We start from the raw sequence: 18,033 nt of genomic DNA on the forward strand, positions 1-18,033 counted from the left end.
GCCTATCACCCTCACCTTAACCTCCTTCCACCTATCGCATTTCCAATGCCCCTCCCCCAAGTCCCTCCTCCCTACCTTTTATCTTAGCCTGCTTGGCACACTCTCCTCATTCCTGAAGAAGGGCTTATGCCCGAAACATTGATTCTCCTGCTCCTTGGATGCTGCCTGACTTGCTGTGCTTTTCCAGCAACACAGTTTCAGCTCTGATCTCCAGCATCTGCAGTTCTCACTTTCTCCTACCACGATATTGGACTAAGATGGGCAAAGTTAAAAATCATGCAACACCAACTTATAGTCCAACAGATTTATTTGGAAGGACAAGCTCTCAGAGCGCTGCTTCTTCATCAGGTAGCTAGTGGGGCAGGATCATAGGACACAGAATTTATAGTAAAAGTTCAGGGATGTATAGGTTAGGTGCATTTGTCAGATGAAATGTAGGGTAGGGGAATGGGTCTGGCTGGGATACTCTTCAGAGGGTCGATGTGTACTTATCAGTTCAAACGGCCTGTTTCCACACTGTAGGGATTCTATGAAAAAGTGTCATATAACTGATGTGATGTATTAAAAGACAAACACGTGATACGACCAATAGGGTACCCTTCATTGTTCAGTACTTCCCGGGAGCAGAGAAACTACACCATGTTCTTCACAGCCTGCAACACATTATTGATGAGGATGAACACCACACCAAGATCTTCCCTACACCTCCACTTCTCTCCTCCAAACAACCACCAAACCTCAGACCACTGTTCGCAGCAAACTGCTCAGCCTTCAGGACAATGTCGACCACAACACCATACAACCCTGTCATGGCAACCACTGCAAGATGTGTCAGTGTTGACATGGATACTACGATTACATGTGGGAACACCACCCACCACCCGCACGGCATGTACTCATGTGATTCAGCCAACATTGTCTATCTCACATGCTGCAGGCAAAGATGCCCCGGGACATGGCACATTGGCAAGACCAAACAAAAGCCATGGATGGACACTGTGCAACAATTGCCAGACAAGGGTGTCCCCACCCCGTCGGGGAACACTTCAGCAGTCAAGGACATTCGGCCTCAGATCTTGCCAGCCTCCAAGGTGGATATTGGGATACACAACAATGCAGACCCTCTCTCATATACACACTGTCTCTCAGACACACAAACACTCACGCACACACCCTCACAGGAATATACTCCATCACACTCATGTGCACACTCTAACAAGTGCACGTGTGCGCGCGCACACACACACTCACTCTCTCTCTCTCTTCCCCCCACCTCCCTCACTCCCTCACATGCATGCACACACATAAGTCTATGGAGTGAAATGTTGTAAATTTGTAGTTGCTGATACATTCTATTTTGTTCAAAAAGCACACAATCTGTCGGCAGTCAATCCATGTGACATTTTATAAATTCCTACTTTGGAAATAGAACCAGTCTGACTCAAGGTTGGGAAACAGACAGACTCTAACCTCACACCTTTAATGCATTGTCTGAGCTGAGATATAAACTTGTTTTTATAAACCCTTAAATTATCTCAGGACTCTGACTGCGATTTACATATTAATCAATCAAAACCTGCTTCTTTATTCTATGTGATTAAAGACTTCACAGCAATCTAGGTTTGTTCAATACATTGCATTAGTTGTATGGCACTTTGATCTTTTACTATAAATTCAGTGTCCTATGATCCTGGCCCACTAGCTACCTAATGAAGGAGCAGGGCTCCGAAAGCTTGTACTTTCAAATAAACCTGTTGGACTATACCCTGGTGTTGTGTGAATTTCATTCTGGGACAGCATGGTTGGAGCTTTATTCTGTACCTAACACATGTTGTGCCTATCCTAGGAATGTTTGGGAATATCTGGGGATTTTCATTCTGTTACTTAGAGTCATAGAGATGTCCAGCATGGAAATAGACCCTTCGGTCCAACTCGTCCATGCTGACCAGATATCCCAACCTAATCTCATCCCATTTGCAAGCACTTGGCCCATATTCTTCTAAACCCTTCCTATTCACATACCCATATCTTTTAAATGTTATAACTGTACCAGCCTCTACCACTTCCTCTGGCAGCTCATTCTATTTACTCACCACCCTCTGTGTGAAAATGTTGCCTCTTAGGTCCTTTTTAAATCTGTCATTTCTCACCCTAAACCTATGCCCTCTACTTCTGGACTCTCCCACCGCAGAGAAAAGACCTTGCCGATTTACTCTATCCATGCCCCTCATGATTTAATAAACCTCTGTAAGGTCACCCCTCAGCCTCCAATGCTCTAGGGAAAACAGCCCCAGTCTATTCACTTCTTAACTAAAAAAATTTACACTTAGGATTTTCCCAGTATTAACTTGTATTTAATACTTGGGATTGTATAACAGTGTCACTGTACATGAATAATATTCCATTCTCTCTGTCTTTTTGTGCTTTTAGCTTTGCTCTTTCAGTGACTCCTTCACCATCTTCCTGTTTTCCTAATTTTCCTATCCCTTCATGTGTATCTGTAATTGTTGCTCTGACACTCTGTATGTGTGCTTGCTTTACATGCCTTTGCATTTATTAGTAACTCCCTTTCCTACTTTCTGTGTGTGTATGTGCATGTGTCTGCCTGTTGCCTGCTCTCTAAATATTTGTGCTCCTTTTTCTTTTGTTTTGTCTCTCTGCATATTTCTTACACTGGCACTTGGACACTCTCTCACTCATTCTGATTAGTTTTTCTATTCCAAGATGAAACCTGTTACCTGCCATCTCATTAAAATTAGTGATAGCAGTACTGGTTGACTGAATATTATGAAGTGGAGGTGCGGTGCTGGACTGAGGTGGACTAAGTTAAAAATCAAACAACACCAGGTTATGGTCCAACAGGTATTATGACGACTGTCATTGGAATAAATGAATTCATTGCCAATTCCTATGAGTAATAATGAAAGGTTCTTTCTGTAACTAGCAATAATCTCAATCAGATCTGAGGCTTGAGGCTAGGTTGATCAATGTCAGATGACTGAATGAATACCCACTACTTTGTGTTTGCAACTGACTGAAACCCAATCTGTGGGGAGGCATTAAACTGTAGCATATTGATGCTGAAATGATTAACGAGTATGGATAAAATCATTGGAGTGTTGTGGTCATAACAGCTTCAAATGAACAGAGAAAACTGGACGTTAAAACAGACTTGACATTGGGCAGGGATCTGTTGACTTTACACTTCAGCAAGTGTGTTTTTTATAAATTAAGAGTACGTGTGTGTGCGTGCTTGATAGAGTTTGTGTGCGAGTGTGACAAAGTATATGTCTTTGGAGAGTGTGCACATAAGTGTGGGTGTGTGTTTGTGTGTCTGAGAGAGGGTCTGTGTGAGTGTGATCGTGTGTAAGAGTGTGTGCATATATGCTTGTGTGTGAGTGTAAAGTGTAGTGGGGTCACCTGTAGTGTGACATGAATCCAAGACCCCAGTTGAGGCCGTCCTCAGTCACACTACAGGTGAGGTAAAAACAATGACTGCAGATGCTGGAAACCAGATTCTGGATCAGTGGTGCTGGAAGAGCACAGCAGTTCAGGCAGCATCCGAAAAGCTTCGAAATCGACGTTTCGGGCAAAAGCCCTTCATCATCACTGTGTCTCACATCTGCACACACACACCATGGGTGCTGGAAAAAAAAAAAAAAAAGAAGAGAAAAAAAATAAACAAACAGGAGTGTGGGCCGACTGCCTGCCCCTCTTCCGCGGTTACGTTAGAGCCCGGGTGTCCTTGGAGAAGGAGCACGCGGTGTCCACCAACACCCTGGAGTTGTTCTGGGAGAGGTGGGCGCCGCAGGGAGTGGAGTGCATCATTTCTCCCTCCAATTCTATTTTGATTTAGTCCCTACCCTCCCCTTCACTGTTTTGATCAGACAGCACTGTCCCTTGATGTGAAGTGCAGTGTTTGTCACTGGCCACCCGGGTGTTTTCCTATCTTCCTGGTGGTGGAAATTGAATAAAGATTCGTGCACTTTGTGTCTTTCACAGTGTCTTACACCTGCACACACACACCATGGGTGCTGGGGATAAAATAAGCACTACCGCACTTAGGCGGTAGTGTGGGGGTTAAAAAAAAAGAAAAAAGAAAAAAAAAAAAATAAACAGGAGATTTAAATTTTAAATAAAAAAAAAAGAAGAAAAAAAAAAAAACAAAGTGACTATGTTCGAGCTCGGGTGTCCTTGGAGAAGGAGCACGCGGTGTCAACCAACACCCTGGAGTTGTTCAGGGGGAGGTGGGCACCGCAGGGAGTGGAGTGCATTATTTCTCCCTCCAACTCTATTTTGATTTAGTCCCTACCCTCCCCTTCACTGTTTTGATCACACAGCACTGTCCCTTGCTGTGAAGGGCAGTGTTTGTCACTGGCCACCCGGGTGTTTTCCTATCTTCCTGGTGGTGGAAATTGAATAAAAAAAGAAAGAAAAAAAAACATAAAAAAAAGAGAAAAAAATAAATAAATAAATAAATTCTGCATCCTTACGTTAGAGCCCGGGTGTCCTTGGAGAAGGAGTCACACCTGCACACACACACACCATGGGTGCTGGGGAAAAAATAAGCACTACTGCACTTAGGTGGTAGTGTGGGGATAAAAATTTAAAAAAAGAAAAAAAAGAAGAAGAAAAAATAAAATAAAATAAATGCTGCATCCTATGATCCTGCGCCATTGGCTACCTGATGAAGGAGCAGCACTCCAAAAGCTTGTACTTCCAAATCAACCTGTTGGACTATAACCTGGTGGTGTGATTTTTAACTTTATTCAGCTGTTGACACTTTACTCGCACCATCTGACACTTTTGATCACCTGCAAAGAATTATTATTCAGCCCGTCAACACTGCACTCACACCATTTGTACTACCTTTTGACACTCTTAATTACCTGGAATTATCTTGGACTGATCTCTCTGCCAATAAATTCTGTGCCTGTGTGCACCCCTCACTTCACCTGATGATGAAGCAGCAGTCTGAAAACTTGTGATTGTAAGTAAACCTATTGGTCTATAATCTGGTGTTGTGTGACTTCTGATTTTGGAGAAATACTGAGGATGCGAACCTACAAGATTTTAATTCACATACCTGGAGTTAGAATCACATAGAACAGTATAGCACAATACAGGCCCTTCGGCCCTCGATGTTGTGCTGACCTTTTATCCAACTCTAAGATCAGAGTTGGACCTGAAGTGCTCAACCTGATAATTTCAAACCAACGTAGTTTAAAAACACAGTAACATTAATGTATAAGAGCAAAACATGTGATTAGTCCGAGTTTAACTATCCACATAAACATTTTTTGTCAAGGATATTTAATACATTCAAATGTTAATATAGGATTTGATTTCTTTGTAGTGATTAAAACAGGCAATCTGACCTATTCAGAGACAGAGATGTTTTGCACATTGAAAATTCTTTACCAAGAATTATCTCATCCCTATAATTTAGAATGGAAATATAGAATCCCTATAGTGCAGAAAGTGAACACCCACCGAGATCCACTCTCCTCACCCTTTCCCCATAACCCTGCAGTTTACCATGGCTAATCCACCTAATCTGTACATCCCTGCACACTATGGGCAATTTAGCATGGCTAATCCAGCTAATCTGCACATCTGTGGGACGAAACCAGAGCACCATGCCACTCTTAAAGTAAATTCCATGATTGTGCTTTTTAATTAAATTGCTAATGGGTATAATATGAGTTACAACTGTGTTTCTACATTATAACTTTTCCCTCTTTTGCCTAGATTTGATCCTTGGAGATGAAAATTCTTCTGGTATAGGCCCCATCCCTGTATCCAGTGGTAACAAGGATGAAAACTGCAGTTCAGATAAGTTCTGGAACAGCATTTACCCTGACAGTGAAGGAGGAGTACAAAACACATCTTTCAATCCTAATTTCCTACTTGTCCCTCCATTGTTTGTGAACCTCCACACAGACTGGAACACCGCATTGACTGAATGGGGATTTGCGTGGGACCTCCATGTTTATGGATTGGGGTCACTCTTTGGCTTGGTAACAGTCATCTCTGCAATTGGTATTCTCTGTCTTCCTTTCAGATCTCCATCAAGTCTTGGTTATTTCATGATTCTCAATGGATTGCTTTTCCTGACAGGCTCAATAAGAACTTTTATTTTCTTTTATGATGCCTACTGTTATCAGCACAAATTACCTACAATTGTTGCCTTACTTCTGTATGATTTGGTCTTCCCTTGCCTTACTTCTGCTTTTGGAGTTGTAATCCTCATCCTGTCATTGAGGTCTGGGCCACAAGCAGTGACGTCACGATTCCAGCGTTCATGCTTCCTAACCACAATTATCTTTCTCCACTTCACACTCACTGTAGGCACAATCTTGGTCATTACACTGCTCAATCAAGCTCCCTTCCTCCTCTTTGTGTCGCATGGGATCTTTGTGGTTTTGGTAACCATTTTGTCTATTTTATATTTCACATTTTACTGTCATGCACGTATGGTTGGCATGCAGGTCTACAGCATGAAAACCTCAACACCATGCCTCGAGACTTTGAACACTGGACCCTTCAGAGAAACAGAGCATTGGGGAAGAGTAGCCAAGTTGGCCGTGTGGACTGCAGTTTTCAGCTTGAGCTGTGCTGCGTTACAGTTATATGCTATTCTGTACCGACTAGGATTAGCTGGAGATCATGTTTTCCAGCCGTGGCCTTGGTGGATTTTCCATTTTGGTACCAGCTTGTGCGAAGTGGGCATGTGCCTCACCATGTCCCTTATTGGTATCTATCCATTGTTTTGTATCTCTAAAACATCAGACCGTAACCACTGGAACAAAATGTTCTGTCTTTCTTCAACTCATGTATCTATGAAAGCCCCTATCCTTTCAAACACCAATCAATGGTCAACTTCCCACCAGGAGAAGACATTGAATTGTGATACAATTGTCCAAAATGAATCAGAATGTGTTCCCCTCTACACCATGCCTGACAACCAATTGAGCAGCGGTGAGGAGATTAACTTGATCTATCACAGCAGTGAGACCAGTGAAATTAAAAATCTGGATTTCCATTTAAAACATGGTGGATCCTCCAGGACATCTTCCTTCATTAGTGTTCAGATGGACAGTGATTCCACTGTTGATCTAAGACCCCCTTCACCTATTAATCTAAGACGTAGTATAGATGAAGCCCTTTTCAGTGAGGCCCTCATTCCTGAAAGTCTATTCCATTGGTCAAGACTACACAGTTCCAGTAATATGTCCCTTTGTGGCAACAGGTCAATGCCAACAAGCACCAATGACGTCTTCAAGGAGAATTCAGCAGATAGAGGCCTGTATCGGACATCGTCTTGTGTTGGTGTGGAAAGAACAGAGATTACCAGAGGTATCACCAACACCTTCAAGAAGCTCAACATGACACAAGCCTTGACTCCAGAAAGGTGGGAGGATAGCTCTATCAGCTCCATCTGCAGAACCTCACAAGATGGATCATCGTTGATGCTTTGCTCCAGACCCGAGAAGTTGGGCTTCTCAACTACTGGCTCTGAACAAAAATCTTACAGGGACTCCTCTCCAACAAGCCTTCATAGTATTCACCAGTTAAAGGCTTTGTCTTCTCCAGAGACCATGGATAGAAATGATACCCCAGATTCAGCAACGCAAGTGGAGTTCATGAAGATTTGCAGGCAAATTGACCAGCTGAGTATTAGCAGTGAGACAATAGAATTATGAAAAAAAAGCAATGCTGTTATCCAAACGGAACTATTTCTACACTGCATCTTATTTAATATTTGGAAATGCTTACTGGGGAAGTATACTGTCAAAAGTGAAACAAAGTGCAATGCTTGTGTTCAAGAGGCCAAAGATTGGTGGACTCAGGACGTATACTGGTCTTGGGTAGTGGCATAAAATGTGAGGCAATGAATTGGAATCATGTTTATGCCCAACTAACTTAATTGGAAAGGAAAATTGGGAAAGTGTAAAACATGCTGATAATTTGCTAACACCTGTTTTGCTCCAACATGCGAGACTAATTCTGTCCTCCTAGAACTTCTGCATGGAGACACTCTTGTGACATGGTGGTAGTGTCTCTACCTCTAAAGCAGAATCTCTACCAGCTCCAGTGGTGGATCACAAGAGATTGATTAAAAGAAAAGAACTTCTATAAATGTGTATCTATGGTGCAGTGTTATTGACAAGGCTGGGTCAAGTGCTTACTGGTACGCTGAGAATCTGCAATCTTGCAGATAAGCCAAATGCGTACTTCATTTTTGAGGTAAAACTCACATCAATTTTTCTGTTTTTGAGTTTTTAACATAGGAAGTAATCTTTAACTTTGAGCTGAAAAAGACATTAAATATTCACTGTATCTGTGGTTCTTTGCCCAAGTGTGTACCATAATTTCAATAGAAGATGGAAACCCTGGCGAAGTGGCAAGAACAATTCTTGTGGATCTTCTTTGCGGGTTATTTAACCCCTTAAATTCAATCTCTGTTGGCACAGTTCTGCATACATTGATCCATTCTCCTTCTGAGATATACAGGAATGTTTTTGGTTCCAGTTAGTTGCTGTCAGGTGAGGTTAAACTAATTGCCCTCAATTGGGAACAGTGCAAATCAGTGAGCCTTAAACTGAGCTTGTGTTTGTGAGTGGATCTCAGGTGAGAGATGGACTGGGCTCCCCTGTGAAGGATCATTTCCCTTTATTGAATGTCTTGCTCACGATCATTGCATGAAGTCAAACATGAATATCCAATTTGTAAAACTATACCCAGGAGATTTCCAGACAGAACAAACAGACCAGAATATGTGGTCACAACACCAGCACTTGTTACAATAATACATATTGTGGTTTATATTCATAATGCCAGAATCCTGAACCCTTTATGTTTTTCTGCAGCAGATCCCTGATTTAAAGGAGAAAGAATAGGGCTGGAGATTGAGCTCTTCACCAGTGATATCCAAAATTAACCCTGGGATCATGAGCCTGGGCTAAGTTTTGAAACAAGGAGAATAAGAACGTAAAAAAGGCACTTACCTAAGCAAGTGAGGTAAACACCTAAAGAAAAAAAAAATTCACGGGATGTTGTTAATCAGAAACAAAAGCAGAAATTGCTAGAAAAGTTTAGTATCTGTGGAGAGAGGTTCAAAGGAAGGGTCATTTGACCTGAAATGTTAATTCTGATTTCTCTTCACAGATGCTGCCAGACTTGCTGAGCTTTTCCAGCAAATTCTGTTTTTGTGTGTGTGAGGTAACACAGAGTCCATTTAGGTCAGTATTAACTCTACCTAGGGCATTCTTACTGGTGCTGCCAAGGCTATGGCTTTACAGGGTAGTTGCTTGGAAGCTGTTTTCCTCTGGCTGGAGGATTTGGAATTACAAGTCACAGTCTTAGAATAAACATTTAAAGGGAAGTATGGTCTACTCCAGGTCCAATTCTAATGTTCTTAAGAAGGGGAACTTCAATACAAGATGCCTGTGGTTTCTGATAAGAAATATCAGAAACTTGGGGCAGCACAGTGGCTCAGTGGTAAGCACTGCTGCCTCGCAGCATCAGGGACCCAGGTTCGATTCCAGCCTCAGATGACTATCTATGTGGAGTTACACATTCTCCCCATGTCTGCATTGGTTTCCTCCCACAGTCCAAAGATATGTAGGTCAGGTAAATTGGCCTCGAATTAAATTGCCCATCGTGTTAGGTGCATTAGTCAGAGGGAATGGGTTTGGGTGGCTACTCTTCAGAGGGTGGGCGTTGACCTGTTGGGCCGAAGGGCCTGTTTCCACACTGTAGGGAATCTAATCATAACGAAGGGAATATGTGGTCACATTTCTGATCAATTGTGCTGGTGATTTGATTTATTCTGATTTATAGAATAACAGCCATATGTCTGATTGAATGCACTTAATCAAATCAAATATTGAGTCAGATTTGTTCCTGCATCTAATTCAACCAAGTATCAAGTCTAATTGATACAATGAGTTATTGAACACAACACCCAATGAGGGTTTTGAGATTGCATCTGGTCCTAGAAGAGTACTGAGTAGTTAAGAAAGCATATGGGATCATAAGCTTCATAAATAGAGGTACTGAGCACAAATACAGAAAAGTTACATTGAACGTTAATGAAGCTTTGGTTAGGTCACTTCTGGCCAATACGTTTTAGTGAAGGTCATTCAGTGGATACAGCAGAGATTTACCAGAATGGTTCCAGGGTAGAGGGATATTAGCTACAAGGGAAGGAGAAGCTGCAGTTTTTCTCCTTGCAGCATAGGAGGTTGATAGGACATCTAGTAGTGGTGTGTACAAATTTGGCAGGTTTAGATAAGGTAAACAAAGACACACAGTTCCCATTAGTTGATAGTACAAGGAATATGAGACACAGATATATGGTTTCAGTCAAGAAATAGAGGGTCAAATAAAAACCTTATAAAGCAGCAAGAAGAAAGGACCTGAAACTTACTGCCTGTGAACATGGTGAAAGTGGAGATGATGAAGATTGCCAAAGGAAATTGGATTGGCACTTGAGAGAAGTAAACTTGCAAGCAAAAAGGATGAAGTGGGAATGGGACTTATTGGATTACTGTGCAAGAGGCCAGCATGGAGTCAATGGCCTTCTCCTGTGTTGCAATTGACTCGATAACTCTGTCGGATTGAATCATAATGCAACAAGACATTGTATACTGTGCCAAAAATGCACTGGATTGTACACCTCAACCAGTTTGTTTTTTTTCAAGAATGGTCTGACTCTGAATCTCCCTTTAATCCACAACACAAACAGAACAGTTGACAAGTTGGTGCTTTTTTGACTATTTTCTATGGCAACCTGGCCAAAGATCATTGGAAGCATGAGAAAATGAGTAGAAATAAACTGCTTCAAGAATTGCCAGTGGAAGTCTAATGCTCTGATGTCACAAAGACTGGATTCTTGAATATGGAAAGTCCAGCATTTTACTCCTGGCTTAATGATGTATTGTTATTGACAGAAGTATTCCTTACCTTTAGTTAACAGTTTTTTTTTTAACCTTCAAAAAACTGGAAGGCTAATAAATTCAATGTCACCACTGGATAAAATTCTGAGGGTAAATCTACAGTCTCCATCTCCTAAAACAGCCACCATTTTTCAATCACAGCTCCCTATGAGTGCAGTGCCTTACAGGGAGTACGGAGTTGAGGAGTACTCACATGGTTGCTTATCACCATCCGATGTCTAATGCTTGATTGGTTAGTTTGGATAAAATACTTACCAGAGAATATGTTCTTCACTTGGGTTTGGGATTGAACATCTCACTTGATCAGACGTAGTACCCAATGCCTCACTGGGTCCAAAAGTAAGTCAGCTCCCTGAATGATACCTTGTTTGAAAAGAGATGATTATCTTCGAAAGAGTTGGCCCAGAACTAAAATAAGCTGACAGCTCAGAGTACAATGTAGGTTAGATAAACCAGCCCAGAATAAAGACTTTGGCCATGGCCATTGATTCAAGTTAATTAAACAAGTTAAATTCCTTTTATATTCAAGGATTTTGATTCACTTTTTGTGAATTACACTCCTTTAATTCCATTGTATTTTGTGCAAACCTCCTTTATCATTCACCCTCCCATCTTAGACCATCCCTTACTTAGCCCACCAATAGTGAGTATGAGCTAAATCCCAACCCTCAGCAGATATGAATTACCATGGACTTAAAGATGATGCTTCAATCTGGGAAGGATGGCATTTGAACAGCAATTGCAGTCACTGCTTCTCCAGCACCTTTGCACATTGTTTGTTTGTGCTGTGGGCAGACATTAGGCAATTGAAGAGCATTGTGCTTCTGCTGAGTCAGAGAAATCAACGAACAGAATAAGGATTGCATCCAGCACAGTGGAAAGGGTTCACGAAGCTGATTACTCATACAGCCTATAAGCTGTTGCTTACTGAGTATGATCTTTGCAGCCCAAAGATTGCAATAGTACATCTGTGTGTCTCTAAATCTAGTCATGGTTGCAAATGTAATGTAACATTCTGGCTCCAATGAAAATGCAAATAAATGATAAAGTCCTTATTCTGGTCCTATGTGCTATCTGTACCTCAATATCAGATTATTCTCATGGCTTAGTACCTGTAGCTTATGCTTTAAGATTCATTTCCTTTTTTTGCCTCCTTACATATTGAACTGTGGCCCTCCAATACCAGGGACGAGGGAACATGGCTGAATGTTTGCCTGTTAGCCCAACCATGACTGCCATTTAACACAAAAAATTGGTAACTAGAAAGATGAAAAATAAACTTATTTATCAGTGAATTGCTGTATTAATTATTGTGTGTGTTTTTTATAACTCAGTTGTGACTACAATCCCAAACAGTTACAGGTGTGTTACAGCTATGTTACCACCAGTGCATTATTAAAACAGTAATGGAAATGATTGAAAAGTATCATATCAATCAGTCATAAATTATATGTTTACAGTTGCTTGTTGTCTCTGCTCTGAGTGGCCAATGAGTTTAGTATGCTCGGAACCAATGCAATCTAATTTTCCTTCAAATTCTCTCTCTTCTTTTCCCTGTCTATGCCTGTGGACTAGAAACTAGGTCATCCAGCAGTTGTCTCCTGATCTTATCTTTGCTATCTTCACCTTCTGCTTCCACTGTCTTATATTATAGTGCTGACTTCAAACATATTTAATTAGTTGAAGTATTTTGGGATATTCTAAGGTAATGTAACATGCTTTATAAAATGCAAATTCAATATGTTCATGGCTAATCATCCAATGTAGTAGATTAGAGTGGTGCTAGAAAAGCACAGCAGGTCAGGCAACATCCGAGGAGCAGGAAAATCGACATTTCGGGCAAAAGCCCTTCAGCAGGAATAGAGGCAGGGAGCCTCTGGGGTGGATGCTGCCTGACCTGCTGTGCTTTTCTAGCACCACTCTAATCTTGATTCTGATCTCCAGCATCTGCAGTCCTCACTTTCGCCATCCAATGTAGTACCCTGTTCCTGCTTTCTCCCTATATCCTTTGATGCCTTTAGCCCTAAGAACTATACCTAACTCCTTGAAAACATTCGAGGTAAAAACAATGACTGCAGATGCTGGAAACCAGATTCTGGAATAGTGGTGCTGGAAGAGCACAGCAGTTCAGGCAGCATCCAAGGAGCTTCGAAATCAGCTTTATTCCTGGCTCCCTGCCTTATTCCTGATGAAGGGCTTTTGCCCGAAACGTCGATTTCGAAGCTCCTTGGATGCTGCCTGAACTGCTGTGCTCTTCCAGCACCACTATTCCAGAATCCTTGAAAACATTGCTGAACCAGATGGACTTTTACAATAATTGATGGTCACCATTATTAGCACTTTTATTTCCAGATTTATTCAGTGAATTTAAATTCTACCAGCTTCCATGTCCTCATGGTGTTAGTTGGAGCCTCCAGATTACTAGTCCACTATCTACAATAAAATGCCTACCCTGAGCCTTTGCTGATTTCTGACTTCATGGATGACCTGTTGGTCCATTGTCATTGCTGGGGATCACGAGTTATTTGCTAGATTTGTACCATTTTGGATACTATTGGAACCAACAGAATTAGTTAGAGTTCAAACATTTAAAGAAGTAATTCAGATTTATTTTTGTGTAATTGCACATCTTGTACAGAAGAATGTAACCCTCTGGTTTTCTTTCACCTCTCAAATTTCCCTTCTCACTGAGGAATTCAGTGGTCTGAAGTTTCCCATGACTTTCTGATTCTTACAACTGGAAAGTCACGGATAGCTCAGGCCATTCACATCCATATGACTGATTATTTTCTTGCAACACACTCAGATAATAACATCTAACTGATGAAGCTTGGAAAAGAAGCGGACAGCATCATGGACAAATAGATTCAATCACAGGGGAGGGGAAGCAATTGAAGAGGGGGTAAGAGTAACAGTTGAGTCATAAGCTGAGTCATAAGCTGCTCTTGACACACGGTCAGTTGTTAGTAGGAGACTGTGACCAGGAATGAGAACAATGTGGGACTTCTGGATGTCATTATGTTCTCACAGATATTGGGCAAGTAAAGGCATGCATTCTTGTCTGCAAAGAATGTAAGATTCAATCAGTGACATTGCATACAAGGACAATATCGAGCATCAACATTTACTATTGAAAACTATTGAACCTGAATCAAGCTCTGTAACAAGCATACTTGATATTTTACTCAGGAATTCGTATATATCTGTATCAGCAGCAGACAATGTGGCAGTGACTTCCTTTACATATGGTAGAATTCTCCCATATTTCTTCCTAAACTGGGGCTTGAGGGTGTTAGCTGGCAATCAACACCTCACTGCATTGTAAAAATAATGCTCCTGATCATCCACTAATCATCTAATGGTTTGTGAGAAGCTGCCAGCAAATGAAAAATTGGAAGCTTCTGGGTCCTAAAGTGCATGGAGCTATCCCTTGAGGATCCAGAAGAAAGAAGCTAAGTCTTTTCTCTTTTTCTCCAGGTGTGGTCAGGGCAAGGTAAGGAGGTTGTTTTCAGAGGCCACCCTTGCCTGCTGTTTGTGTCTCCAAGTCTCCCAGGTTTCAGCTATTGGAGTCCCTCCCTCATCTATGATCTTCCTCATCCGCTGGAAAGGCAGGTGATATGGGAGGTGATGAACCGAGGCCCTTAAGTGACCATTAATAGGAGCAGCAGAAGGCCATATGGCTCTCCTTAATTACTTAAGGGCCTCAATTAGTGGGCGGCACAGTGGTTAGCACTGCTGCCTCACAGCACCAGAGATGTGGGTTCAATTCCCACCTCAGACAACTGTCTATGTGGAGTTTGCACATTCTCCCCGTGTCTGCATGGGTTTCCTCCGGGTGCTCCGGTTTCCTCCCACAGTCCAAAAATGTGCAGGTTAGGTGAACTGGCCATGCTAAATTGCCCGTAGTGTGAGATGAAGGGGTAAATGTAGGCGAATGGGTCTGGGTGGGTTGCTCGGCAGAGGGTTGGTGTAGACTTGTTGGGCCGAAGGGCCTGTTTCCACACTGTAAGTAATCTAATCTAAAATTGCTGTTCAGTTTCTCTCCAGAGCCAACTCATCCTATTATTTCCACGACACCTTTCTCACCCAGTCCAATGAAGGGAAAATCACATCATCATATCTTCCTTTGACTGAACTACTTGTTGACTGACACAGCACAGGATTTACATTTCCAACAGAAAAGAGCAGCTGTCTCTGCTGGAGGTGTGCATCCTGACTCTGACTGCCCTGATCAGTCTCTGAACTGATAGTAGAGCCTGCCGTTGATTTACTTGTCTGAACTATTTCAATAGAACAAAGCAATACACTGATGTGTGAATGGCAGACTATGTGGGAGTCTTGAAAAAAGCTGCCAGATGAAGTGGTGGAGGCAGTGGAGACTACAGATGCTGGAAAGTTAGACTCGATAAAATGTGGAGCTGTAAAAGGCACAGCTATTCAAGTAGCATCAGAAAAGCAGGAGAGTCGATGTTTCAGGCAGGACCCTTCAGGGTAAATTACAACATTTAAAAGGCATCTGGATGGGTATATGAATAAGAAGGGTTTTAGGGGGAATATGATGGCAAATGAGACTCGGTCAGATTGGGATATCTGGTCGGTGCGGATGAGTTGGACTGAAGGATCTGTTTCCATGCTGTATGACTTTATAAAGACAGCTTATAGTGGGTCTGATAAGATCTATTTTCTGTATATTTACTGAATGCTTGAAGATTTGTTATTTGATACTCCGTTTCATTGTATTTGAAAACATTGAAACGTAAATGCGAAGGAAATGTTCGGATACGATGCTTTGTCGCCCTTAAATGCGGAAAATAATTGATATCAAAATGATTCTCAGTTCATTCAAAGTGCATTATTCCCGGTTTAGGTGATGGATTTCTCAAGATTCAATTGTTCTTCTTGAGAAAGTAAACTGAGATTGATTTGCATCCTGAAAAGGATCGAAGTTTGATAGATTAGCCTGGAGGTATGATTTGACAATCATACTGTACTGGAGGAGTCGATCGAAACTTGATTGGAGGAATGGCTCGATGATCGCTTAACTGTGCTAGAAAAGTCGATCAAAACTTGATTGGAGGAATGGCTCGACGATCGATTGACTGTGCTGGAGGAGACCACTCGAGACGCTGGAAGAGTCGATCAAAACTTGATTGGAGGAATGGCTCGACGATCGATTGACTGTGCTGGAGGAGATCACACGAGACGCCGGAAGAGTGACATAAAGATGGCGATGCCTTCGCAAGTGCCGGAGGACGGGGAGTGGGAAGAGGAGGAGGAGGTGAGGCCTGGCTTAGCCTTCCCGGTTAATTATAGATAAAGAGCGGGTCCAGTCTGCAAAAAAAAGAGGTTGATGGTTCTGATCTTTGATGGCAGGACGTGAATCGGAGATTAAAGGGGAAAACTCCCTTTAATCGAGTCAAAAATCACACAACACCAGGTTATAGTCCAACAGGTTTAATTTATCACTATCACCTGATGAAGGAGCGTCGCTCCGAAAGCTAGTGCTTCCAATTAAACCTGTTGGACTATAACCTGGTGTTGTGTAATTTTTTTTTTAACTTTGTACACCCCAGTCCAACACCGGCATCTCCAAATCATGATTAATTGAGTCGGCCGACATTATTTTTCTGGCTGAACTCAGTGGGAGCCTTCAGCTTTTGGATCAGAAGATTCAAACCCCGATGGCCTGATCCGCTTCTATATTGTATGAAGCAACCAAAAGGTGGGATGCTGGCCCAACACATGGTTCCGTATTGAAAATACCCTGATTTTATTTCATAAACCACAAGTTCTGCCATTGTCTCTACCTCTATTTCGTACTCGTAGTGACAGTCCCTGCCTCTGGGCCATCACGTCCGGTTCAAGTTAATTAAAAATATACTTTTTACCTTTTCAACCAGTACCTTAAAAACAAATAAGCTGGCTATTTATCTCGCTGTTTTGGCTGCGGTGTTTCCGATATTAGAACAGTCACCAGTTATACAGCACAGAAGACGCATCAAGTCTGTGCAAATCTCTCTACGTTCATCCCATTTTTCAATACTGAGCCATAGCCTTGAATATCGTGATATTTCAACTGCTCATCCATTCACTTTTTAAAAAAGTGGTGGGGTTTCCCATTGATACAGCCCTTTGGTCAGGTTGCCACCATCCTCTGTGTAAGAAAGAAACCTTTTTCCTCAAATTCATGAAAACCTCCTGCCGTTCACCTTACAATAATGCCCCCTTGTTATTGATTCTTCAAATAAGGGCAACAACTGATTCCTATCTATCCTCCATTTTATATACCTCAATCAGGATATCTCACCACCTTTTCTGTTCTGAAGAAAATAACCTGATGAAGGGTGAATGCCTGAAACGTGAATTATCCTGCTCCTCGGATGCAGCCTGATCTGCTGTGCTTTTCCAGTGCCACACTTTTCAACACAGAACAACCTGAACCTATCCATATTTAAAATACTGTAATCCAGACAACATCGCCCCTTCCAGTGCAATCACATACTTCCTATTAGAGTAGTAACCAGAATTGTGCACAGTTCTCCAGCCGTGGCATAACTAAACTTTTGTACAGCTCTGATATAATCTCCCTGCTTTTATAAACTATGCATTGACTGATAAGACCATAAGACATAGGATGGAAGTAAGGCCATTCGGCCCATTGAGTCCACTCTGCCATTTAATCATGGCTGATGGGCATTTCAACTCCAATTTCCTGCATTCTCCCCATAGCCCTTAATTCCTTGTGACATCAAGAATTTATCAATCTCTGGCTTGAAGACATTTAGCGTCCCGGCCTCCACTGCACTCCGCGGCAATGAATTCCACAGACCCACCACTCTCTGACTGAAGAAATGTCTCCGCACTTCTGTTCTGAATTGATCCCCTCTAATTCTAACTCCGCACTTCTGTTCTGAATTGATCCCCTCTAATTCTAAGGCTGTACCCACAGGTCCTAGTCTCCTTGCCTAACGGAAACAATTTCTTAGCGTCCACCCTTTCCAAGCCATGTATTATCTTATAAGTTTCTATTAGATCTCCCCTTAACCTTCTAAACTCCAATGAGTACAAT

General features: G+C 41.9%; 2 protein-coding genes across 8 annotated transcripts in view; both read left to right on the forward strand.

Annotated features, from left to right (window-relative positions):
* The window catches only part of LOC122561795 (proline-rich transmembrane protein 4-like), a 56,349-nt gene extending 47,242 nt beyond the window's left edge, over positions 1-9,107 (forward strand). For 4 of the 5 annotated variants that reach the window (XM_043713960.1, XM_043713958.1, XM_043713962.1 and 1 more), the window contains one exon: positions 5,752-9,107. In XM_043713960.1, the coding sequence (XP_043569895.1) occupies positions 5,752-7,706 (1,955 nt within the window). In that variant the 3' untranslated portion in view covers positions 7,707-9,107. Of the gene's footprint in view, positions 1-4,955; positions 4,991-5,751 lie in introns of those variants that run through there. The other variant, XR_006315107.1, reaches the window with a different exon arrangement.
* A 5,827-nt stretch (positions 9,108-14,934) lies between these two features.
* gtf3c6 (general transcription factor IIIC, polypeptide 6, alpha) overlaps positions 14,935-18,033 on the forward strand; it is an 11,642-nt gene continuing 8,543 nt past the window's right edge. The window contains exon 1 of one of the 3 annotated variants that reach the window (XM_043713966.1): positions 14,935-16,243. In XM_043713966.1, coding sequence (XP_043569901.1) covers positions 16,123-16,243 — 121 coding nt within the window. In that variant the 5' untranslated portion in view covers positions 14,935-16,122. The remainder of the gene's footprint in view (positions 16,244-18,033) is intronic. The other 2 variants (XM_043713965.1, XM_043713964.1) reach the window with 2 other exon arrangements.

The sequence above is a fragment of the Chiloscyllium plagiosum genome, chromosome 23, assembly GCF_004010195.1.
Source record: "Chiloscyllium plagiosum isolate BGI_BamShark_2017 chromosome 23, ASM401019v2, whole genome shotgun sequence".
NCBI classification, from domain to species: Eukaryota; Metazoa; Chordata; class Chondrichthyes; order Orectolobiformes; family Hemiscylliidae; genus Chiloscyllium; species Chiloscyllium plagiosum.